The sequence below is a fragment of the Lacerta agilis genome, chromosome 18, assembly GCF_009819535.1.
Source record: "Lacerta agilis isolate rLacAgi1 chromosome 18, rLacAgi1.pri, whole genome shotgun sequence".
In the NCBI taxonomy this organism is placed as follows: domain Eukaryota; kingdom Metazoa; phylum Chordata; class Lepidosauria; order Squamata; family Lacertidae; genus Lacerta; species Lacerta agilis.
Window position 1 is genome coordinate 6,454,274 of NC_046329.1, and position 25,058 is coordinate 6,479,331.

Sequence of the window (25,058 nt, forward strand, 5' to 3'; positions counted from 1 at the left end):
TGTCCTGGGAGATTGAAGTGTTCTCCTACTGGTTTCTCTGTCTTGTGATTCCTGATCTCAGATTTATGTCCATTTATCCTTTGGCGTAGGGTTTGGCCTGTTTGTCCAATATAGAGAGCTGAAGGGCACTGTTGGCATTTGATTGCATACACAATGTTGGAAGATGAGCCAAGTTTTCCACACCTATCAGCCGATCACCCATTCCCACCACCCTTCTGAGTCATACCCCTCCCCACTCCCTCACTATATTTAAGGGTCTGGTGACTTCTGTTTCAGTGTATCTGAAGAAGTGTGCATGCACACGAAAGCTCATACCAAGAACAAACTCAGTTGGTCTCTAAGGTGCTACTGGAAAGAATTGTCTATTTTGTTTCGACAAATGCTCTGGTTCGTTTCTGTCCTGCCTTCGTCATACTAGATCCCCGCTAGACCGGGGGTCGGCAACCTTTTCCAGCAGGGGGCCGCTCCACTGTCCCTCAGACCTTGTGCGGGGGCCGGACTATATTTTTTTTGGGGGGGGGGATCAACGAATTCCTATGCCCCACAAATAACCCAGAGATGCATTTTAAATAAAAAGACACCTTCTACCCATTTAAAAACACGCTGATTCCTGGACCCTCCGCGAGCCGGATTTAGGAGGCGATTGGGCTGGATCCGGCCCCCCGGGCCTTAGTTTGCCTACCCATGCTCTAGTCCAGACAGTGTGATGGGAAAAGTGGGGGGAAGTTTAGGGACGTTTTTCATGTTTGATGTGTTGTCGTGTTTTTAATATTCTGTTGGGAGCAGCCAACAGACCGGCTGGGGAAACCCAACCAGGCGAGCGGGGTATAATTAAATTGTTGTTGTTGTTGTTTGTTGTTATAGCAATGAACAAGGCAAAACAAACCCATCATGGATTTATTCCATGCAATTATTGGGTCAAAACTCCAGGCTGCGAAACACCAGCCCGGCAGCACCAATGATCTACGTGTCTCAGATTAATGTTGTTACGGAAATTATGCGGGTGGGGGGGGTCACCTAAGCGAAGTCTCTTCCCGAGTAAACTCATTTGGGGTATGGAGTGATGCCCTTAAGGGGACCCATCTCTCTGCCATGATCCAGTAGGCGAGAGACCAGGTACACAGGGAAATGCCTCAGCAGGTAATCTCTGGGTGCTTCAGGCTAATATCCCTCAACCAGAATCCCATTGTTCTCTCCCAGATAAGTGCTCAAGGTATCCTTGCCAATACTTAACACCCATTTACATTTGCTCAGGGCTATCTTCCTGATACTGCTCTGTTTTCCCCATATGTTAATCTTGTTTTTCCTATATGTCAATCATATATAACCCTTCCCTTTCGTGATGTAGTGATGATGTAGTAATGATGTTTCCAAACTGTATTCTGGGATATGGTAGGAGTTTTTAAAAGTTCTTGTAACACTGCTCTGGGTGTGCAGTTTGACTGTAACCTATTGTGCAATAAACCCTGTCTTGTCCTTGCTCCAGTGGCTGGACTTCTTTTATTTAACTCCGCAGAAACCAGTGGGCTTATCCCTAAGGGCCAGGTGGCTGGGCAGTTCCACACCTGGGGTTTTTCCGTTTACGATGTCCAGACCGAACCAGAACTATACATCAGATTTTTCACATCTCTGGAATGGTCTGGCACTGAAAAAAAAAATGAAAAAAAGCATCAAAATGTCTTCTTCTCCTTCTTTTGGAGGCTATGTTGTGTTTTAATAAAACGCATCGTTTTGAGAGCAAGCAACATTTCGGTACAAATGAATGCGCCGGTTCCTTTCCTTCAAAGTGCAGTTTAATACAGGCCGCAGCGAGACGGAAGTGAACATGTGCAGAACGTCCATAAAGCGAGAGAGATCCGTTCGTTCTCTCGTTCCCTCCACATGTCCTCCATAAATAGCTTAAATACGGCGTCCGTCATTCTCTGGCTGCTGGGAAGATGGGGAAGTTTCAGTGTGGCGTAACGGAGGCGTCCTGCGCAGTATGGCCGGGCTGGCGGGGGAAAACAACAACAACAACAACTCGCTGCACAACAGATTGGGCGACAAGCCATGTGACGGAGCTACCGGCGGCCTGCGGGCGCGGTCTCCCACGCAACAAGGGTTTGGCGGCGCGAAGCCAAACAAGCATAGCGCTCGGTCGTCGCAGCGGATCGGACCCGTAGGATCCTGTGCAGGGCTCCTGTTATCCTCAGCTGCCTCGCAGTCCCTCTAGCACTGCTTCTTCAGTTTTGGGAGGTCGATGTACGGCAGGGAAAAGAAGCTACCCTCGCTGGGCCAATAAGCCACGTCGGGCTCACAGCTAGGTAACTCGTAGAAGACATCGAAGTAGACCACCACGTTGGCGCAGTAGAAAATGGCTACGACGATTGAAAGGTGCCTGTGGGTTTTAAAAAAGAGAGAGAGAGAGGAAGGTTTGCTGTCTAGGGCTGCCATACGTCTGGGGGGGGGTTGTTCCTCAACAACTTTCGGGGTGTCCTGCTTTTTTACTTTTTGAAATACAGTGGTGCCCCGCTAGACGAAAATAATTCGTTCTGCGAGTATTTCCGTCTAGCGGGTTTTTCGTCTAGCGAAGCGCCAATGCAAACCGCGGTTTTCGCTAGACGGGAAAAAAAAAATTCGGCTTGCGAGGCAGCCCCATAGACAAATTCGTCTTGCGGGGCAGCCTTCCGCTAGACGAATGCCTTCGTCTAGCGAGTTTTTCGTCTAGCGAGGCATTCGTCTAGCGGGGCACCACTGTATAATCATCATCATGATCAAAGGTCGAAGAAGAAGAAGAAGAAGAAGAAGAAGAAGAAGAGGAGGAGGAGGAGGAGTTTGGATTTGATATCCCGCTTTTCACTCCCCGAAGGAGTCTCATAGCGGCTCACATTCTCCTTTCCCTTCCTCCCCCACAACAAACACTCTGTGGGGTGAGTGGGGCTGAGAGACTTCAGAGAAGTGTGACTAGCCCAAGGTCACCCAGCAGCTGCATGTGGAGGAGCGGAGACGCGAACCCGGTTCCCCAGATTACGAGTCTACCGCTCTTAACCACTACACCACACTGGCTCTCAAAGGCCTGGAAACGATGCCTTATGAGGAACGGCTTAGGGAGCTGGGTATGTTTAGCCTGGAGAAGAGAAGGTTAAGGGGCGATATGATAGCCATGTTCAAATATATCAAAGGATGTCATATAGAGGAGGGAGAAAGGTTGTTTTCTGCTGCTCCAGAGAAGCGGACACGGGGCAATGGATTCAAACTACAAGAACGAAGATTCCACCTAAACATTAGGAAGAACTTCCTGACAGTGAGAGCTGTTTGACAGTGGGATTTGCTGCCAAGGAGTGTGGTGGAGTCTCCTTCTTTGGAGGTCTTTAAGCGGAGGCTTGACAGCCATCTGTCAGGAATGCTTGGATGGTGTTTCCTGCTTGGCAGGGGGTTGGACTGGATGGCCCTTGTGGTCTCTTCCAACTCTAGGATTCTATGATTCTATGGTTTATTATTCGTACCCACCCATCTGGCTGGGCTTCCCCAGCCACTCTGCTTGGCTCCCATCAGATGTCAAAGAAGATAAACAACTACCGTATCTGACTTTTAGAATACATTTGAAGGCAGGCAAGTTTTTAATGACTGATGTTTTAATGCATTTTTAATCTTTTGTTGGAAGCTGCCCAAAGAGGCTGGGGAAACCCAGCCAGATAGGCGGGGTATAAATATTATTATTATTATTATTATTATTATTATTATTATTATTAGACCGTCACATCTTGTCTAACCCACTGGGGCACCCAAGAGCAGGTCCTTCTTACCAGATGCTGTGAAGGTAGGCAAAATTGGCCTTCTGACAGATGCCACACAAAAACTTATCCGTTAGCCAACAGGTGATTGCGATGCCCCACCACACTACCATTGTTCTCATGAGACGGTGGACACGGACATTATTGCACCTGCGGAAGAGGTTGTAATCAGGAATAGTTGGTGCACTCCCCTGAGGCCGGGAGTTACATTGACAAAATTGACATTATTATTATTATTACAAAGAGCCACAAAGAGTTGGACGTGGCTTAACGACTAAACAACAACATTATTATTGTTGTTTTTTATTAATTCAACTTATTATTAATTTGTTAACAGTCGTCAACAGGTTTACCATACCCACTGAGTCCATCACCCATCTCCCACAACCCTCCTGTGGAAAACCCCACCCCACCCTCCCACTATATATAAGGGTCTGGTGACTTCTGTTTCAGGGTATCTGAAGAAGTGTGCATGCACACGAAAGCTCATACCAAGAACAAACTTAAAACGTAAAGGTAAAGAGACCCCTGACCGTTAAGTCCATTCGTGGCTGACTCTGGGGTTGCGGCGCTCATCTCGCTTTATTGGCCGAGGGAGCCGGTGTACAATTTCCGGGTCATGTGGCCAGCATGACTAAGCCGCTTCTGGCGAACCAGAGCAGCGCACGGAAACGCCGTTTACCTTCCCGCCGGAGTGGTACCTATTTATCTACTTGCACTTTTGGGCGTGCTTTCGAACTGCTAGGTTGGCAGGAGCAGGGACCGAGCAACGGGAGCTTGCCCCGTCATTGCGGGGATTCGAACCGCCGACCTCCTGATCGGCAAGCCCAAGAGGTTCGGTGGTTTAGACCACAGCGCCACCCGCTGTACTAACTCTCAGGTCCATCATCAGTCCCCCTGAGTGTCATGAGGGCACACTTGTGGGCGGTGTCACCCCTAATTGTTCCCCCACGCCACCCCTTGCTTTCAGCGGGGTAGAAACGCAAGAACATAAGTGAAATCTGCTGGATCGTGTCGAGGGTTCATCTTGGCCAACGAGATTCCGCCACAAACCCCCAAACATGACCCGGGGACAGCTGCGTTCTTGCAAAGTGGTGCTGGGGACACCGCCTTCATTTTAGGAGCTGGTTTCTTGGAAACACGATCTTGCAGGCCAAATCGTATGTTGAAAGCAACAGAGGAATTGTTGGCTTGCTCAAAGGCAGGTAGTGTGATGCAGTGGTTAGTGTTATGTACTGAGTTGAATAGGATCCAAACTGCAGCAGTCTGATTGGTCCTAGAACAATAGGATTGAGATAGCAGCAGTCTGACTGGTCCCAGAACAATAGGATTGAGATTGCAGCAGTCTGATTGGTCTGCAGGAGTCACCCAATCCAGCTCCAGGTGGAAGTGAATCCGCACTCTGATTGGCATACAGGAGTATCCCGGAATTAACCAATCACGTGGGGCCCATTGTGTAAATAGTGTATATAAAGCAAACGTTTTGGGGGAACTACATTCCTCACTACTATGAGCTGAATAAAGAGCATGAAAATCACACTGGACTCCGAGTATCTTTCACTGGCGACGAGTTAGAATACTGGGCTAGATGTGGGCAGACCTGGGACCGAGCAACGGGAGCTCACCCCGTCATTGCGGGGATTCGAACCGCCGGCCTTCCGATCGGCAAGCCCAAGAGGCTCAGGGGTTTAGACCACAGGGCCACTAAAATAGAAACTGCTCGTTCGTTCTTATCTGTGAAGTTACCGAAGGGGGAGGCGGAGTCTCTACTCGGCCCTCTGCCCACAACTTACTTTCTGAATTCCAGGTTACTCAAGTATAAAAGGTGTATGGCAACCGAGTTGAGGGCGTAAGCGTTCAGGGTCGGCTTCACAAAGGACATCAGGGTGCTGAGGACGGTCACGATGCCCACCAGCCAAATGAACTGATCCCTAAGTGGGCAAAAAGGAAAAGAGACACAGTTTGAGTGCTGAAGTGATCGTGGTCCTTTACAGAAGAGGCAGGGAGATTTTCATGAGCCCCCTTCTCCGCGGGGGGAAGGCGGAAATGAAGCCAACTATGTCAAGAAGGCGCCCCGTGGATTTGACAGCTTGAGTTAGCAAAGATCAGCCTGTCTTTATGGAACCAGGACACCCATTGCTCTTAATTGTCCAGGATCTCTTTGCAGCCATTGGAATGTGACACCCAGCAGGGTTTTTTCTTTCTTTATGTATGTATGTGGGGGGGGGGGGTTTGAGGTAGGAATAGAAAGTGTGTTGGAAAAGGTTCTAGTTGCAATCTGGAGGGCTACAGAGACAGATAATAATAATAATAATAATAATAATAATAATAATAATAATAATAATAATAATAATAATAATAATAATATCTGAAGAAGTGTGCATCCACAAGAAACCTCATACCAAGAACAAACTTAGTTGCTCTCTAAGGTGCTACTGGAATGAATTTTTTATTTTATTTTGTTTTGACTATGGCAGACCAACACAGCTACCTACCTGTAATAATAATAATAATAATAATAATAATAATAATAATAATAATAATAATAATAATAGTTGTTGTTGTTGTTGTTGTTGTTGTTGTTGTTGTTGTTGTTTGAATTATGGTGCTGGAGGAGACTCTTGAGAGTCCCATGTACCACAAGAAGATCAAACCGATCCATTCTGAAGGAAACCAGCCCTGAGTGCTCACTAGAAGGACAGATCCTGAAGTTGAGGCTCCAGTACTTTGGCCACCTCATGAGAAGAGAAGTCTCCCTGGAAAAGACCCTGATGTTGGGAAAGATGGAGGGCGCAAGGAGAAGGGGACGGCAGAGGATGAGATGGTGGGACAGTGTTCTCGAAGCTACTAACATGAGTTTGGCCAAACTGCGAGAGGCAGTGAATGATAGGCGTGCCTGGCGTGCTCTGGTCCATGGGGTCACGAAGATTCGGACACGACTGAACGACTGAACAACAACAAAATAGTTGTCGTTGTTGTTTTGTTGTTCAGTCGTGTCCAACTCTTCGTGACCCCATGGACCAGAGCACGCCAGGCACTCCTGTCTTCCACTGCCTCCCGCAGTTTGGTCATGTTGATAGCTTCGATAATAATAATAATAATAATAATAATAATAATAATAATAATAATAATTTTTATCATGTATACACTGCTCATCTGGGCGGCTTCCAACAGAATATTAAAAATACAATAAAACATCAGACATTTAAAAACTTCCCTAAACAGGGCTGCCTTCAGATGTCTTCTAAAAGTCAGATACAGTGGTACCTCTGGTTACGTACTTAATTCGTTCCGGAGGTCCTTTCTTAACCTGAAATTGTTCTTAACCTGAAGCGCCGCTTTAGCTAATGGGGCCTCCCGCTGCCGCTGCGCCACCAGGGCACGGATTCTGTTCTCATCCTGAAATAAAAGTTCTTAACCTGAAGCGTTATTTCTGGGTTAGCGGAGTCTGTAACCTGAAGCGTCTGTAACCCGAGGCACCACTGTAGTTGATTATTTCCTTTGACATCTGATGGGAGGGAGCCACCACCGAGAAGGCCCTCTGCCTGGTCCCCCAGGTGCCCCCAGCAGTTCCTTATTCCCCCCCCCCACTTACCTGTTTTTGATGAACGATGGGAAATAGTGAACAGGCAACCACAAAGCGTAGCAGAAGGCGATTGCCCAAAGGATGGAGAGCTCGTCCAGCATCTGCCCTGCGTAGCTGAGAGTCATATGGAAGTAGCTGGAGAACAAGCCTGCAGGAGGAAAAGAGGGGGAATCTAGCTTGGTGCCTTCTGCACTCAAAGCAGGTTCTCTCCCGCTGGGATGCGGCTGGTCCTTTCTTTATGGGGGGGTCAGACTAGATGGCCCATGAGGTCCCATGCAATTCGACACTTCTATGAGTCCATAACATTAGGCTCTGTGCTCCCAGGGCTCCCAGAAGAATAATAGAATCAGAATTGTAGAGTTGGAAGGGACCCCAAGGGCTAATCGTCATGGATGCTTTAGCGGAGATTCCTGCATGGCAAAGGGTTGGACTAGATGATCCTTGGAGTTCCCTTCATACTCTACAATTCTAGGAATCTAACCCTCTGCAATGCAGGAATCCTGGCTAGACGTAACCGGCTGTATCAAAATAATATTCATGCAATATATTTCTCTCTGTATCAAAAGTTCTTCACAGACATAGTCTGCATGTAGAGATCGACAGAGTTCAGCAAAGTGACGAAACAGCAAAATGAATAAAAGTCCCAATGACCGATATCGATCACAAAGTCCCAGATATGAACTTATCCACACACAGGTGAAACTCGAAAAATTAGAATATCGTGGGAAAGTTCATTTGTGTAAGCAATTGTTTTCATTAGCTACTGGAGTTAAATATATGAGATAAACTCATGACATGCAAAGCGAGATACGTCAAGCCTTTGTTTGTTATAATTGTGATGATTATGGCGTACAGCTAATGAAAACCCCAAAGTTGAGATTGTTAATTTGGGGTTCTCATCAGCTGTATGCCATAATCATCACAATTATAATAAAGGCTTGACACATCTCGCTTTGCATGTCATGAGTCTATCTCATATATTAGTTTCACCTTTTAAGTTGAATTACTGAGAGAAATGAACCTTTCCACCATATTCTAATTTTTTGAGTTTCACCTGTATGTCTCTATGTTTGTGTGGTCCAAACAAAAGCTTGCACAATTCACAAGAAGAGCTTGCACAGTTCATGGACAAGGTTTTCCGGAATAGTTGCTCTCTTTTGCCCTCCTGGGCTTCATCAGAGGTGCAAGGAAAACCTTGTCCGTGAACTGTGCAAGCTGTCTGTGAAGATTTTATCGATTTTTTAATCGATTTTAAGGCTGCGTTTGATTCAATCCCTCATACAATCGCCTTTGGGATAAACTCACCAAATCATCTATAGACCGCCGATTATTGCTTTTAATATTTAAACTATACAGCAATACATTTTTGAAAGTAAGATGCAACTGGGAAGGTTTACTCTCGAACACAATCAAAACAGCAAAAGGGGTTAAACAGGGATGTATTCTGGCCCCCCATCTGTTCAACATCTACATTAATTCTCTTATCACCCAGATGGAAGAGGCAGACTCGCATCCCCCCAAACTATCGAATCAAAGGATCCCTATCTTACTTTATGCAGACGACGCAGTCATATTGTCACAGACCCGTATTGGCCTCCAAAGAGCACTAAATAAACTGGAGCAATACTGCAAGGTGGAACAGCTATTAGTGAATTTCCAAAAAACTAAAATAATGATATTCTCCAATAAAAGGAAAACACTAAGGTGGCAAATAGATAACCAACCTATTGAGCAGGTGACTTGCTTCAAGTATCTAGGTGTAGTCTTTCAATCTTCCAGAAAAAACATGGCGCATATTAAATATGCATCCTTGATAGCTCAAAGGAGTGCGGCCGCGATTGTAAGATATCATCGAACAACCGGGGGAAATTATATCCCGGCAGCCCTTAAGCTTTTTGCGGCCAAACCACTAGCCCAATTATTATATGGCGCACCCTTCATGATAAATTCCAAATTGGATGCATACGGGAAAGTTCAGTCGGGTTTTTAAAGATCTATAACTCTAACCCCTAAATGTATTCCTAATGCAGCTTTACGACTGGAAGCTGGAGTGCAGGAAGTAGAAACTAAAGTATGGCAATCAGCGCTACAGTATTGGATAAGAGTGAAAACGTCCCCAAATGGTCTTCTCCCCTTAATCAATAATGATAGTTTTCAATCCACTTGGGAGCAGACTATTCAAAAGAAATTAGCCTTGTATGGACTGCCGAGCATCCATTTTGCGCATGCGATCTTTACATCCGGGTTTGTGGAATATGCAACCCGAAGCATTCGCAACCCAAGGTATGACTGTATACAAAATACAATTTAGGGTTTTGGATCCATAGTCAAATAGTGGACCTTATTCTGATTGCCCCAGCTAAAAACCTTGCAACCTTTGTTGTCACCCGCTCATTTTGATCTGCCAAGAGAAAGGACACTGGGGCAGTGGCTGGGTGACCAGGAATGGACAATAAAAGAGGGGTGATAATCTCATTCCTCAAGTCTTTATAAAGAGTGCAAGCCAGAACCTGAGATCATCTTGATCTGCTAAAAGAAAGGACTTATTCTATAAGTTAAAGGTAAAGGTAAAGGGACCCCTGACCGTTAGGTCCAGTCATGTCCGACTCTGGGGTTGCGGCGCTCATCTCGTGTTAATGGTGGAGGGAGCCGGCGTACAGCTTCCGGGTCATGTGGCCGGCATGACTGAGCCTCTTCTGGCGAACCAGAGCAGCGCACGGAAACTCCACTTACCTTCCCGCCGGAGTGGTACCTATTTATCTACTTGCATTTTGACATGCTTTCGAACTGCTAGTTTGGCAGGAGCAGGGACCGAGCAGCGGAAGCTATAAGTTAAGTTTGCTAATTCTACCATTTCAATTGCAATTCCTCCTGTTGCTGGCATTGTTCCGTCTCTCCGTTTCTGGGCATGTATCATCCGGGATGCCGCGATTGCATAAAGGAATAAATTATTTTGATCTTGGGTGGTGGTGGGGGGGGCATCTCTTCCCAAAACGGGCAAGTTTCTGATTCCCCCAGAGAACATACCAATCAATGCTGACATGATCGTTAGTCCCGGGATAGGAACTGGTCGGTATTTGATGTATTGTGGGTTCAGGAACATCAAAATCGGTGGCAGGATGAAGAAACCAACATTGCTGATCTGCAAAACAGCAGAGAACAAGGAGAGTAGTATTCTTGTTATCATTTTTACCGTTCAATTCGGAACGTTCAGCACTTTGAATCGCTTGATTGCAACCACCAACTTTAAAAAAAATCAAGCAAAACAACAACAACCCCATTATTAAGAATCAGTGCCTTTTCCCCCTTAAAATAATGTCTAGGGGTACTGTCATTTTGACTCAAGAAAATCACCATTTTATATAGTTCAGATTGGGGGGAATAAATGGGCAAAAGTACAAAGATTCACAAAATGTTTACGGGTATGTGTACCCCTGTATACCCGCAGAAAAAAGCATTGTTCAGAATAAAGAAGGAAAATCGAATTAAAGAGAATATTAGTGAATTAACCAAATACATTGATTGATAAGCAGAGGGAGAGGACACACTATATTCTGGCATATGTAATAAAATCAAACATGACAAATAGGTACTGCAGATGGTGACAGCAGTCACGAAATTAAAAGACGCCTGCTTCTTGGGAGAAAAGCAATGACAAACCTAGACAGCATCTTAAAAAGCAGAGACATCACCTTGCCGACAAAGGTCCATATAGTTAAAGCTATGGTTTTCCCAGTAGTGATGTGTGGAAGTGAGAGCTGGACCATAAAGAAGACTGAAGAATGGATGCTTTTGAATTGTGGTGCTGGAGGAGACTCTTGAGAGTCCCATGGACTGCAAGAAGATCAAACCTATCCATTCTGAAGGAAATCAGCCCTCAGTGCTCACTGGAAGGGCAGATCCTGAAGTTGAGGCTCCAAGACTTTGGCCACCTCATGAGAAGAGAAGACTCCCTGGAAAAGACCCTGATGTTGGGAAAGATGGAGGGCACAAGGAGAAGGGGACGACAGAGGACCGAGATGGTTGGATGGTGTTCTCGAAGCGACTGGCATGAGTTTGGCCAAACTGCGGGAGGCAGTGAAGGATAGGGGTGCCTGGCGTGCTCTGGTCCATGGGGTCACAAAGAGGCGGACACGACTGAACGACTCAACAACAACAAGCAACATTACCGCCGTTCCTCAAGCCGAGTGCCGTAAGTGTCGTTTTCTTTTTCCACCCAGAGAGGTTTCCAGTCTTCAGTAAACGCTTCACGTGACTTTTCTCTGGTTAAGCATGTCAGCACATTACAGTCCCCTGTTATCTGCTTTGGGGTGGGGGTTGGGGGTGCGCCAGAGAGGCTTCAAATGTGCTCTGCTGTGCGCCTGCAGCCTAAACGCGAGATCACAGCAAGGAGGTGAAGTCGGGGGGCTTCCAGAGACCCTGCCCTTTTCCTGCCTCCCCCAAAGCCCTGCTGTGGGGCAGACGCCAGCCAGCCAGCTGGAGAAGCTGAGCAAGTATAGCCGGTTTACTTTCTGGATCCCAGTGAAGGTGTGTGGGTGGTCAGCTGCTTAAATGGGTGTCCCACTTTCTCCGTGCCAGGAGAAGCAGTTTTGAAACAGACACCACGCCCTCCTCCCTCTTTGGCATCAAGCCAGAATTTGGAGCCTCGGGACTGCAGGAGAGGTAGCTTCTTCACCTCTGATGCACGCTTGCAATATTTAACAACAACAACAACAACAACAACAACAAAAACAACAACTATTATTATTATTATTATTATTATTATTATTATTAATACCCCAGCCATTCTGGGCGGCTTCCAAAAGAATGTTAAAATACAATAATCTATTAAGCATTAAAAGCTTCCCTAAACAGGGCTGCCTTCAGATGTCTTCTAACAGTCTGGTAGTTGTTTTCCTCTTTGACATCTGGTGGGAGGGCGTTCCACAGGGCGGGTGCCACCACCGAGAAGGCCCTCTGCCTGGTTCCCTGTAGCTTGGCTTCTCGCAGCGAGGGAACCGCCAGAAGGCCCTCAGCGCCGGACCTCAGTGTCCAGGCAGAACGATGGGGGTGGATCATTTCCCATGATCTTCCCATCCCTCGGCCAAGCTGCACAGAGCATGGCATAGAATTTGCAGTCCAAATATTCACTCTGTGCAGGAAGCGGTCCGTGTGTGGCTGGTGCAGTGTGCTACTGGTCCGGATTCGAGGTGCAAACGGCCACAACGACTCGGGCCCAGGAAACCTTCAGCTTAAACTCAGGCATAGGCAAACTCCGGCCCTCCAGATGTTTGGGACTACAATTCCCATCATCCCTAGCTATCAGGACCAGTGGTCAGGGATGATAGGAATTGTAGGTCCCAAACACCTGGAGGGCCGAAGTTTTTTTTTACTATGCATGGCTTAAACCTTCAGTTTTGTCAGAATCTCCTTCCTTGTACAATGGTACCTCAGGTTACAAACGCTTCAGGTTACAAACGCTTCAGGTTACAAACACTTCAGGTTACAGACTCCGCTAATCCAGAAGTAGTACCTCGGGTTAAGAACTTTACCTCAGGATGAGAACAGAAATTGCACACCAGCAGTGCGGCCCCATTAGCTAAAGTAGTACCTCAGGTTAAGAACAGTTTCAGGTTAAGAACGGACCTCCGGAACGAATTAAGTACGTAACCAGAGTTACCACTGTAACTTGAACAAACTTGCTCCCACTTCCATGTGACACCCCTTAAGATGTTTGAAGAGGAGATATCATATCTCCCCTCCTCTTTTCCAGGCTACACGTGCCCAACGCCTTCAACCGTTCCTCATCAGGCTTGGTTTCCAGACCCTTGGAGATCCAGTGTGGTGTAGTGGTTAAGAGCAGTAGACTAGTAATCCGGTGAACCGGGTTCGCGTCTCCACTCCTCCACATGCAGCTGCTGGGTGACCTTGGGCTAGTCACACTTCTCTGAAGTCTCTCAGCCCCACTCACCTCACAGAGTGTTTGTTGTGGGGGAGGAAGGGAAAAGGAGAATGTTAGCCGTTTTGAGACTCCTTCGGGTAGTGAAAAGCGGGATATCAAATCCAAACTCTTCTTCTTGGTCATCTTGGTCGCCCTCCTCTGCCCACCTTCCAGCTTGTCAACATCCTTCTTAAATTGTGGTGCCCTGAAGTAGACACAGGATTCCAGGTGTGGTTTGACCAAGGCAAAATAGAGAGGAACTATCACTTCCTTTGATCTGGACGCTAGACTTCTGTTGATGCAGCGTTAATTTTTTTTTGCTGCTGCATCACACTGTGGACTCATGTTCAGCTTTGTGGTCCACCAAGACCCCTAGATCCTTCTCACATGTACTACTTAGTAAGTCAGGTGTCCCCCATCCTATATTCTGCATCTGGTTCGTCCTGCCTAAGCGCAGAAGCTTACATTTGCCCCTATTGAAATTCATCTTGTTAGCTTGCATCCAGTTCTCCGATCCGTCATTTTGAATTCTGATTCTGTATTCTGTGGCATTAGGGATGCAGGTGGTGCTGTGGGTTAAACCACAGAGCCTAGGGCTTGCCGATCAGAAGGTCGGCGGTTCGAATCCCCGCAACGGGGTGAGCTCCCGTTGCTCGGTCCCTGCTCCTGCCCACCTAGCAGTTCAAAAGCACGGCAAAAGTGCAAGTAGATAAATAGGTACCGCTCCGGCGGGAAGGGAAAGGGCGTTTCCATGCGCTGCTCTGGTTCGCCAGAAGCGGCTTAGTCCTGCTGTCCACATGACCCGGATGCTGTACACCGGCTCCCTCGGCCAATAAAGCGAGATGAGCGCTGCAACCCCAGAGTCGGACACAACCGGACCTAATGTTCAGGGGTCCCTTTACCTTTACCTTTACCTTTACTTAGGAATCAAGGGAACCACAGAAATTTCCCATGTCAGGACTTTACCTCTCCGATCATTATTTTTTAAAAATATATACTGCCTTTCCTTTCAAGAAGAAATGCTTACATTTGTCCCTGCTGAAATTCATTTTGTTAGCTTGCCCCCAGTTCTTCAATCGGTCATTTTGAATCCTGTTTTCGTCTTCTGCGGCATTAGCTACCCCTCCCAGCTTAGTGCCGTCTGCAAATTTGATGAGCACCCCCTCAATTCTTCATCCAAGTCATTTATAAAGACGTTGAACAACAACGGGCCCAGGACAGAACCCTGCGGCATCCCACTTGTCACTTTCCCCCCCAGGATGACGAGGAACACTTTGGGTTTGTGTTATGTTCTGAGCTTGGATCCTAGAACAATAGAAGAGGTAGGATCCTAGAAGGCAGCAACCTGATTGGCCTGCAGGAACCGCCCAATCCGGCCCCAGGAGGAAGTGAATCAGCAACTGGATTGGCCTGCAGGAGCAGCCCAATCAGGCTCCGGAAAGAAGTGAATCAGCAACCTGATTGGCCTGCAGGAACAGTCCAATCAGGCTCCAGGAGGGGAGTTGAATCAGCCAATCGCACGGGACCCATTGTGTAAATAATGTATATATGGCCAGAGGTTTTGGGGGGAAAACACTCACTCACTGTTTACCATGGGCTGAAATAAAGAGCATGAAATCAACACTCAGCTCCAAGTATATTTCAGTTTGGCCAGTCAATCAGCTACAAATCCACCTAACCGTTACCTCGTTCAACCCACATTTTACCAGCTTCCTCGCAAGAATATAATGGGGCCACTTTTTCAGAAGCCTTACTGAAATCGAGATATCGTCTGGAAGAAAACATGTCAAGCTTCTGAGAGCTGCTTCTCAGCCTTGGTTTCTCCTCGCCCAGCCCACAAAAGCAACTCTGATGCCCCGATGGAACCCTGGGGTTGTTTTATTTTCCATTTGAAAGGGAGCATCTGAAAATTCGGACCTCTTGACTAGACCATAGCCAAGGCTGTCAGCACATCCTCGCCAGGTCCTCCTGGTGAACAAGTACATTTTGTTTATTGAATGAATGAATGAATAAGATGAAATAAATGATGGCAGACAGGACGGAGGCCTACCGTGTTGTAGTACTCTGCAATGTACTCTGATTTTGCAAAATTCTCTTCGCACCAGTCCACTTCAGCACTTTGGTAGGCAAATATACTTGGCATGCTGGCAACACCTTTAGGAAAAGAGAGAAAAAGAAGGGAGGGTGGAACACAACACTTTAGTACCTACAGAGGGTTGCGGTGGAGAAACAGAACCTTCCTATCCAAATTTTCCATATCTACTTCCCTCTGAAATATTTCAGCACACACACTTTTGTGCCCGGCGACGGCTCCGAGCTGGTGTACAAGAATCTGCCGACAAGATGCAAACAAAATGAAGGAGCCTTTATTTCCCATGTGGTGGACTTGTCCCCAAACCAATAAATTTTGGGGCACGATTTATGAGGAACTAAAAATAATAATAAAATGCTAAAACATACATTCCTAAAGAAACCTGTAGCTTTTTCATTAGGCTTTTTACAGGTGAAACTCGAAAAATTAGAATATCGTGGAAAAGTCCATTTATGTAAGCAATTGTTTTCATTAGCTGCTGGAGTTTAATATATGAGATAGACTCATGACATGCAAAGCGAGATACGTCAATCCTTTGCATGTTATAATTGTGATGATTATGGGATGCAGCTGATGAAAACCCCAAAGTTGAAATTGTTAATTTGGGGTTCTCATCAGCTGTACGCCATAATCATCACAAGTATAACAAGCAAAGGCTTGACATATCTCGCTTTGCGTGTCATGAGTCTATCTCATATATTAAACCCCAGTAGCTAATGAAAACAATTGCTTACATAAATGGACTTTTCCACGATATTCTAATTTTTCGAGTTTCACCTGTAAAAGATGCAAGAGGAACGGATTAATAACAGGACCCACAAAGGGGAGGATGGAAGTCCGGGAGATTTCTTGGAATCTTGTTTTGATTTGGAAAAACCAAATAAGCAAATTTTAAGGAGATGTCAAGGAGATAAACAACTATCTGACTTTTAGAAGACCATCAAAGGTAGCCCTGTATAGGGAAATCTTTCATGTTTGATTTTTTATTATGCTTTCATAGGTGTCAGAAGCCGCCCACAGTGCCTGGGGCAACCCAGCCGGAAGGGCATGGTAATAATAATAATAATAATAATAATAATAATAATAATAATAATAATAATAATAATTTTATTTATACCCCGCCCTTCCCCGCCAAAACGGGCTCAGGGCGGCTAACACAATTTTTTTCCCACAACAGAAACATAAAACAGATTAAAATAAGATTAAAATTAAATTTTAATTTAGACAGCAGCCTCATTTTTACGTAGCCCACCAATCACACCAAAAGAACGAAACATCAGGGTTAAACTGAAACCAACCCAAAGGCCAGGTGGAACAGCTCCGTCTTGCAGGCCCTGCGGAAAGATGCCAAATCCCGCAGGGCCCTGGTCTCTTGTGACAGACTGTTCCACCAAGTCGGGGCCAGTACTGAGAAGGCCCTGGCCCTAGTTGAGGCCAACCTAGCATCCTTGTGGCTCGGGACCTCCAACAAATTATTATTTGAGGACCTTAAGGTCCTACCCGGGACATACCAGGAGAGGCGGTCCCTTGCGTAATAATAATAATCGTCGTTATTATCAGTTACTTTTCATTCATTCATTCATTCGCATTTCTTCATTCGTAAGAGTATTTCAACACCACCAAGTCAGCCTGCCTGCCTGCCTCTCACTAATGAGTAAACAAACAAACCCGTGTTGCAAAATGTGAGACAGCAATATCAAAAGCAACAACATCAGAAAGATATGTAAATTTTTCATTAACCAATTTTTTTTAAATTAAAGATTTTCTTGGTTTACAAAAGTGTGTGCAATGTCTCTCGTATTTTTCCATGTAATAACCAATCTTTTTTTGAATAGTGACTACATAATCGCATGAGCACTGTCCCAGAGCATTTTCATGTTTATTATATCTCTACGGGGTGGGGGGGAGATTGGTTAATGAAGAAATTACATATCTTTCTACTACTGAATGTTGAACTAATTCGCTGATGAAGAATTCAGCGAAACAGTAGTTGTTATCCGGGAACACTGATCAGAGTTGGACATAAGAATTGGACATTTGCTGATTACACAAAGCTTCACAGCCTGTTCTCCGGCGGGCAAAGATTCATTTAAGGACTTTCAGAGACGTCAGTTTGTTAGTTCTGATGTTTTGAATCATTCCATAAAGTTTTTCATATTGTATTTGCTTCTGGTCATCGTGTAGCTTTTGATATTGCTGCCTCTCACTAATGTCAGTGCGCATTTGTTTGTTGTTGTTGTTAGTCGTTCAGTCATGTCCGACTCCTTGTGACCCCATGGATCAGGCCCTCCTGTCTTCCGCTGCCTCCCGAAGTTTGGCCAAACTCATACCAGTCGCTTCGAGAACACTGTCCAACCATCCCATCCTCTGTCATCCCCTTCTCCTTGTGCCCTCCATCTTTCCCAACATCAGGGTCTTTTCTGGGGAGTCTTCTCTTCTCACAAGGTGGCCAAAGTCTTGGAGCCTCAACTTCAGGATCTGCCCTTCCAGTGAGCACTCAGGGCTGATTTCTTTAAGGGTGGATAGGTTTGATCTCCTTGCGGTCCATGGGACTCTCAAGAGTCTCCTCCAGCACCGTAATTCAAAAGCATCAATTCTTCGGCGATCAGTCTTCTCAGTGCGCATTTAAAGAGCGCTACCTTGTTTAGTGGCTGTTTTAAATGTTGCATTCGAAATGTATTAATTGTATTCTGAACTTTGTGCATATCTTAATGTACTTTGATTCTTTTTTCTGTAAATCAGCTGCAGATTTTTGTTAAGCGGTATATACATTTTCTGAATAAATAGTAAGTGGCAAAGAAAGAAAGAACGAACGAAAGAACGAAAGAGGCCGGGCACCCACAAATTTCGCTACCAGGGCCATGGCACCCATGGCCTCGGGCACCCACAGTCGCGGGAACAGGCTGGCACTCCTGGTGGGTGCGGGCATGGTTTGGGGAACAGGTTTGCAGGCCAGGCTGGTAGTCTGGAGTTTCCTTACCGCTGGAATCGACAAAGGAAAAGACAAGCTGTTGTTTCAGATTACATATTCCAGGAATTGTGCAAGGATCTCTCTCTCTCTCTCTCTCTCTCTCTGCAATTGAGGTAAGAGATTCTCCCATGCCTATTGCCTCTCTCTTGCCAAGAATGAAGACGGTGGGCAGGAGCGGCTGTAAACAAGTTTTGTAGAGCTAGATAATCGCAAATTGCCGGTAATTCACATTTTATTGCCAAGCAGTTGGTTTCGTCAGGCCAACTGCAAGGTGCTTAGGAGAGGAGGGCAGAGTTCATAATGTCAAAGATGGATGCGGAAGGAATTCGATTCCGCCCGCATTTAAAGGCAACTGCCCCTAACCTGCGCTCTGCAGAACGATACACAAACCCGAACACGGCTCTGATTTTTGAAATCCGCCCCTCTCCGGATTTTGCCATGCAATTATGCAGCCAAGGGGTGCGTCTAAAAATGCATATTCCGGGGTGAAAGCGTGCACGGAACTTAGTGAAAACAACACAGCAGATCCGTTGCGTTGTGCATTGCGGAAACGTTTATACGAAGCAAAATTGCAAAGATTTGGAGAAAATTGGGCTGATGAATTTTCACGGGGGGGGAATAAAATCTCAGGTGGATGCGGAAATGTGGAGTGCTGAATTTAAGATGGGGGGGGGGAATCAGAGATTGAAATGGATGGATCTGCCCATCCCTAGCCTCACTGAGACTGTGATAATATCAACCCAGGAGAGATTGCAGCCATGCCTTAGCCGAGGGCTGAGCATCTGTTCTTGCAACCTCCAATTCTCCTGTGTTCCTTCCACCTGCCATGGCAGGGGATCACACAGCCTGGTCTGCTTTCCCAGGCTGTTGTAAGGATGAAAACGACGGCACCTGAAGCATGTTTTCAACTCTTGAAATGTATAATTTCAGCAAACCCTGCCGACTCAAGGGAAATGTCCACTGGCTTGTCCCATTCTGCTCCTCCTGATGTCAAACGCACATACCGTAGGACTCTGCCCACTCTGCCCTTCAAAAGGAAAGCTAGAGGGGGTATTTCAAGTGCCGGAACGACATCTTGTGCCCTGGCCCGTACCTGAGCCTCTGCTGAACCTGCGGGCCAAGTGTGCATCATAACCTCCCAAGTGGGATAGGTAAAGGTAAAGGGACCCCTGACCGTTAGGTCCAGTCGCGGACGACTCTGGGGTTGCGGCGCTCATCTCGCTTTACTGGCCGAGGGAGCCGGCGTACAGCTTCCGGGTCATGTGGCCAGCAGGACTAAGCCGCTTCTGGCGAACCAGAGCAGTGCACGGAAACGCCGTTGGTCTGCCATAGTCAAAACAAAATAAAAAATAAAAAATTCCTTCCAGTAGCACGTTAAAGGTAAAGGTAAAGGGACCCCTGACCATTAGGTCCAGTCACAGGCGACTCTGGGGTTGTGGCACTCATCTCGCTTTGCTGGCCGAGGGAGCCGGCGTACAGCTTCCGGGTCATGTGGCCAGCATGACAAAGCCGCTTCTGGCGAACCAGAGCAGTGCACGGAAACGCCGTTTACCTTCCCGCCGGAGCGGTACCTATTTATCTACTCGCACTTTGACGTGCTTTCGAACTGCTAGGTGGGCAGGAGCTGGGACCGAGCAACGGGAGCTCACCCCGTCATTGCGGGGATTCGAACCGCCGACCTTCTGATCGGCAAGCCCTAGGCTCTGATCGGCCACCACCAAGAAGGCTCTCCGCCTGGGATTGCTTCGGTGACCCCTTGAATTATTTTTTCCTTTTGGCGCAGGGAACGGAGATATCTTGTCTTTCGAAGATGCTAATCAAGCCATGCAGAGTGGAGCTTCGGGAATTATGATTGCTCAGCAAATGTCTTCCCTTCAGATGTCTTCTAAACGTCAGGTAGCGTTGTTTATTTCTTTGACATCTGGTGGGAGGGCGTTCCGCAGGGCGGGCGCCACCACCGAGAAGTCCCTCTGCATATAATTAATTATACACTGCCAAAGATAACCATGTGGGTGGGGTCTGTATATTAAAATTATAATTACAACCTTCCCTGCAACAACAATTTCACCATCCCTCGACCTCAAGGTGAGGATGAAAGAGGCTTTTGTTGGCATCTCAGATGAGTTGCGGAAGACTGATAGCTTTGCTGAAAGTGTAATAAAGAGAATTAGGTGCTGAAACCCAAATGGAGCAGGGAAGACGGCTGCGCAGATGTTATCGGCCCAGAGATGGAAAGGGGACAAAGTCTCTACCAGAGAAGAATAGCAGATTAAGTTGATGGACTTATGCCAAAATGGCAAAAATGACCGGAAGAATCAGAAACCAGGAAATTTCAATAAGGAATGGGGAAAATTTATTATTTACCATTTAAAAAAAAAACAACCATTGTTAAAATTGTTGGTAGGATTTGGAATAACACTTGTAGTTTAATGGTGAATTTTGGATCTAATGGAGAGGTACAAAGATTTGGATTATTATAAAAAATGCAGGAGGAAATGATTAATAATAAGGGAAATGATTAATAATAAGGGAAGAAGGCTGATCACCGAAGAATGGATGCTTTTGAATTATGGTGCTGGAGGAGACTCTTGAGAGTCCCATGGACTGCAAGAAGATCAAACCTATCCATTCTCAAGGAAATCACCCCTGAGTGCTCACTAGAAGCACAGATCCTGAAGTTGAGGCTCCAGTACTTTGGCCACCTCATGAGAAGAGAAGACTCCCTAGAAAAGACCCTGATGTTGGGAAAGATGGAGGGCACAAGGAGAAGGGGACGACAGAGGACGAGATGGTGGGACAGTGTTCTCGAAGCGACTAACATGAGTTTGGCCAAACTGCGAGAGGCAGTGAAGGATAGGCGTGCCTGGTGTGCTCTGGTCCATGGGGTCACGAAGAGTCGGACACGACTGAACGACTGAACAACAACAAGGGAAGAGGGGAGACCTGGAGATTCTTTGGAGTCTTGTTTTTATGTTGTGTGTTGTATGTTTGTGATCGTAAAATTTTAATTTGAAAAACCAAATAAATTAATTTATTTTATTTTTTTAAAAAAAGAAAGAAAATCCCGCAATTTATTGGAGGGTGGTGGAAGACTTCAGAAGACAAAATGCAGGAGAAGCTGCTGGCAAATGGAGTTGACCTATTCTAACCAGAGATATAAGCCTTAAGCCTTAAGCCTTTGGTGAAATCTGAGTTGAGAGTTTGAGCATTGCACCCGCAGGGACATTCAGCCTGGAAATAACATTATTGTTGTTGTTGCTGTTGTTGTTGTTGTTGTTGTTGAATCAAAGCAGCCTTTGAAACAGGGACGCAGGTGGCGCTGTGGTCTAAACCACTGAGCCTAGGGCTTGCCGATCAGAAGGTCGGCGGTTCGAATCCCCGCAATGACGGGGTGAGCTCCCGTTGCTCGGTCCCTGCTCCTGCCCACCTAGCAGTTCGAAAGCACGTCAAAGTGCAAGCAGATAAATAGGTACCGCTCCGGCGGGAAGGTAAACGGAGTTTCCGTGCGCTGCTCTGGTTCGCCAGAAGCGGCTTAGTCATGCTGGCCACATGACCCGGAAGCTGTACGCCAGCTCCCTCGGCCAGTAAAGCGAGATGAGCGCCGCAACCCCAGAGTTGTCCGCGACTGGACCTAACGGTCAGGGGTCCCTTTACCTTTTACCCTTTGAAACAGTGTTTCCCAAAGCGGGCACCTGGGGTGCTGGAAGAATCGGGAGAGTCGGAAGTAGCCATAGGGGCAATTGGGGAGCAGTGAATAAAACTAAGGGGTTAGAAGAAGCATAAAGAAGAAGAAGAGTTTGGATTTGATATCCCGCTTTATCACTACCCGAAGGAGTCTCAAAGCGGCTCACATTCTCCTTTCATCTTCCTCCCCCACAACAAACACTCTGTGAGGTGAGTGGGGTTGAGAGACTTCAGAGAAGTGCGACTAGCCCAAGGTCACCCAGCAGCTGCATGTGGAGGAGCGGGGACGCGAACCCGGTTCCCCAGATTACGAGTCCACCGCTCTTAACCACAACACCACACTGGCTCTTGCCCTCTGCCCCAAAAGGCAGACTTGATCCCAAGACAGACTTGATCCCATAGAAAGAAGCAAATGTCTGTACAGTGAGAAACTGTCTGTACATGTTTCATCTGTTGTGTAATGACACTTACACGGTCAGGCGTGCATTTATCCTAGAACAGGCACGTCCAACAGGTAGATCGTGGTCTACCAGTAGATCGCTGGACATCTGTGGTAGATCACTGGCAGATCATTGGCTCCCTCCAAAGAAGCCCAAGAACTGGACTGGTGTTATGTGGTCTCGGCAGCCTCTCCCAGTCACCAGTCTAGCTGCCGCATTCTGGGTTAGTTGTCTGTCTGACTTTTAGAATGCATTTGAAGGCAGGGAAGTTTTTAATGACTGGTGTTTTAATGTATTTTTAACCTTTTGTTTTTATTCATTTTTCAACAGCATAAGCACATAATCATACATACAGAAACAAACGAATAAATATACAAACCAACCAACAAACAAAAAGACACACAATTAATAATAGAAAGCCTAATTAATAACCTGTATTCCAGAAGCCCAAGAACACTGCCAGTTTCTAACTCTGTGAGTAGATCGCAGTCTCTTGGGAGTTGTCCACCCCTGGTCTAAGAGATACCCTATGTCCGCTTGCGATTTTAGCCGATATTGATATTTTTGCAAAGCAATTTATCCTAATATAATGCCCTTTTTTGCACGTTGTTTTTACTAATATGCCGGGGTTGGGCTAGATGACCCTCATGGTCCCTCCCCAACTCTATGGGTCTCTGTGTTTTTACGTACCGTTTGCCCTGGTTTGTGCAATTTTTCAACAGGTTACTTGGCGGAGGAATTGCGTTGCAAAATTCAGAGAAGTTCAGATTTCAAAGGATGCCCGTGTTTCTGTTTGTGAAATATTTCGGACGGTAAAATTTGATAGGTTCATCTTTAAATGAAAACCCAATCAAATTTCTCTGCCACCTCAAGAAGCAGGTGATATAGGAATGTGACTTAACAGCATACAGAGGTTGTAAGGTTTTTTTTAAAAAGCAATTTGCTCGTTGAATGTTCGAAACTCTTGCCTCACTCGAGTCAGCTTCCAACTCTTTGAAAAAGTTTCAAATTGCAACCAGCCAGTTGGACGTCTCCATCCTCTTAAATTCGGGCTTCCTGAAGCGCTGAGTTTTAAATTGCAAGCCTTTTGGGGCAGAGACCTGCCCTCTTGAACTTTGCGAAGATACAAGGAACGGCCGCAGAAGTAAGAATAAGTTGCATTTGACGAAGCCCGAACTTGGAGTTGACCCACTGAGAGCAACGGACTTTTGAGTTAATTCCTCCCATTCCAATGGGTCTACTCTGAGCAAGGCAAGCACAGCCCAAGAGCCTCGCAACTTCTAAAAACGGGGATTGTTTGGAAAGAAAATCCAACCCTTGCTATATAAAACCAAATCATCGCCTGCAGAACACTCTCCGTGCACATCGATGAAGGAGCATATTTCCTCAGAGCAATCAGACACTGCTTTCCCCTGAGCATGTGCAGAGCGGCACAGAGTATATGCAGAGAGCTGAGGTGGTAGAGAGTGGCCGGGGGGGGGGAACTTGCAGGATTTCAGACAAAACAAGGCTTTCAGGTTACCCGTTTTTATAGATCTGGGATACCTGGGTGCAAGGTGAGTTCTTCTGCTTACCTGTTGCGTCTATGCTCCCTCCGCAAAGCCGAAACGCCAGGTGTCAAATGAGATTTTGAAGGTGTTCCTGGAGTAGCTCCTGCCACCTGCTCTTCGCTAGGAATGAACCAGCCCCAGGGAAGTCGGGGTGGAAGCTGACAAGACCGGCGAGGCAAGGGCTTCTATAAACTCTGCGAATCACAGGGCTGGGGAGAATTTAAATAAATCTGCATGGCCAGGCACAGCTTTGAAGGCAGGGGAGTGGCAAAGGCACCACAGCCGAGCCCTGAAGCTCGCTCACAAACACACACACGCACACGCATTTCGACATATGCCAATCTGCTGGTCTCCTCCCATCGAGCCTTGGCTCCCTCGCTTTGCGCACCTGTGTGTGGTTCCGTTTCAACACCTCTCCTTGCATCTTGGCTCAGTTGCCCCAAAGGCACGAGGGTTTCTCAGAGACGCTAGAAATGGGCACGGCAGGGACCGAACAGAAATTTTCCTCCAGAGATTCCCTGTCCACCCCCCCCCTGTCCACCCCCCCCACACACACCCCGCTTTCCTCTGCGGTCTCTACCGCTGCCTTTCGCGGCGGTGCTGATAATGCCAAGGTTGCAGGTTCGATCCCCGTAAGGGACAGCTGTGTATTTCTGCATTGCAGGGGGTTGGAGTGGATGATCATCAGGGTCCCTTCCGATCCTACGATTCTGTGGCGTAAGAATTCGGTCCTCGTGGTTTCTCAATAAGGTTGGGGGAGAAATTTGATTCAGTCCACACTTTCAGAAACAATATGCAAACCACGGGTGGCGCTGTGGGTTAAACCACAGAGCCTAGGGCTTGCCGATCAGAAGGTCGGCGGTTCGAATCCCCGCAACGGGGTGAGCTCCCGTTGCTCGGTCCCTGCTCCTGCCAACCTAGCAGTTTGAAAGCACATCAAAGTGCAAGTAGATAAATAGATACCGTTCCAGTGGGAAGGTAGACGGCGTTTCCGTGCGCTGCTCTGTATCAAAAGTTCTTCACAGACATAGTCTGCATGTAG

The 25,058-nt window shown here is 46.7% G+C and overlaps 1 protein-coding gene across 1 annotated transcript; it reads right to left on the reverse strand.

The window, feature by feature from the left end:
* Positions 1-1,740: 1,740 nt before the first annotated feature.
* ACER1 (alkaline ceramidase 1) lies at positions 1,741-24,182 on the reverse strand. The gene is made up of 7 exons (XM_033136673.1): positions 24,041-24,182; positions 15,330-15,433; positions 10,387-10,501; positions 7,369-7,507; positions 5,567-5,704; positions 3,786-3,923; positions 1,741-2,377 (listed from the first exon to the last, which is right to left on the reverse strand). Exons 2-7 carry the CDS (start codon positions 15,420-15,422, stop codon positions 2,209-2,211), a joined length of 792 nt encoding a protein of 263 aa, XP_032992564.1. The 5' UTR covers positions 15,423-15,433; positions 24,041-24,182; the 3' UTR covers positions 1,741-2,208.
* Between the last annotated feature and the right edge of the window lie 876 nt (positions 24,183-25,058).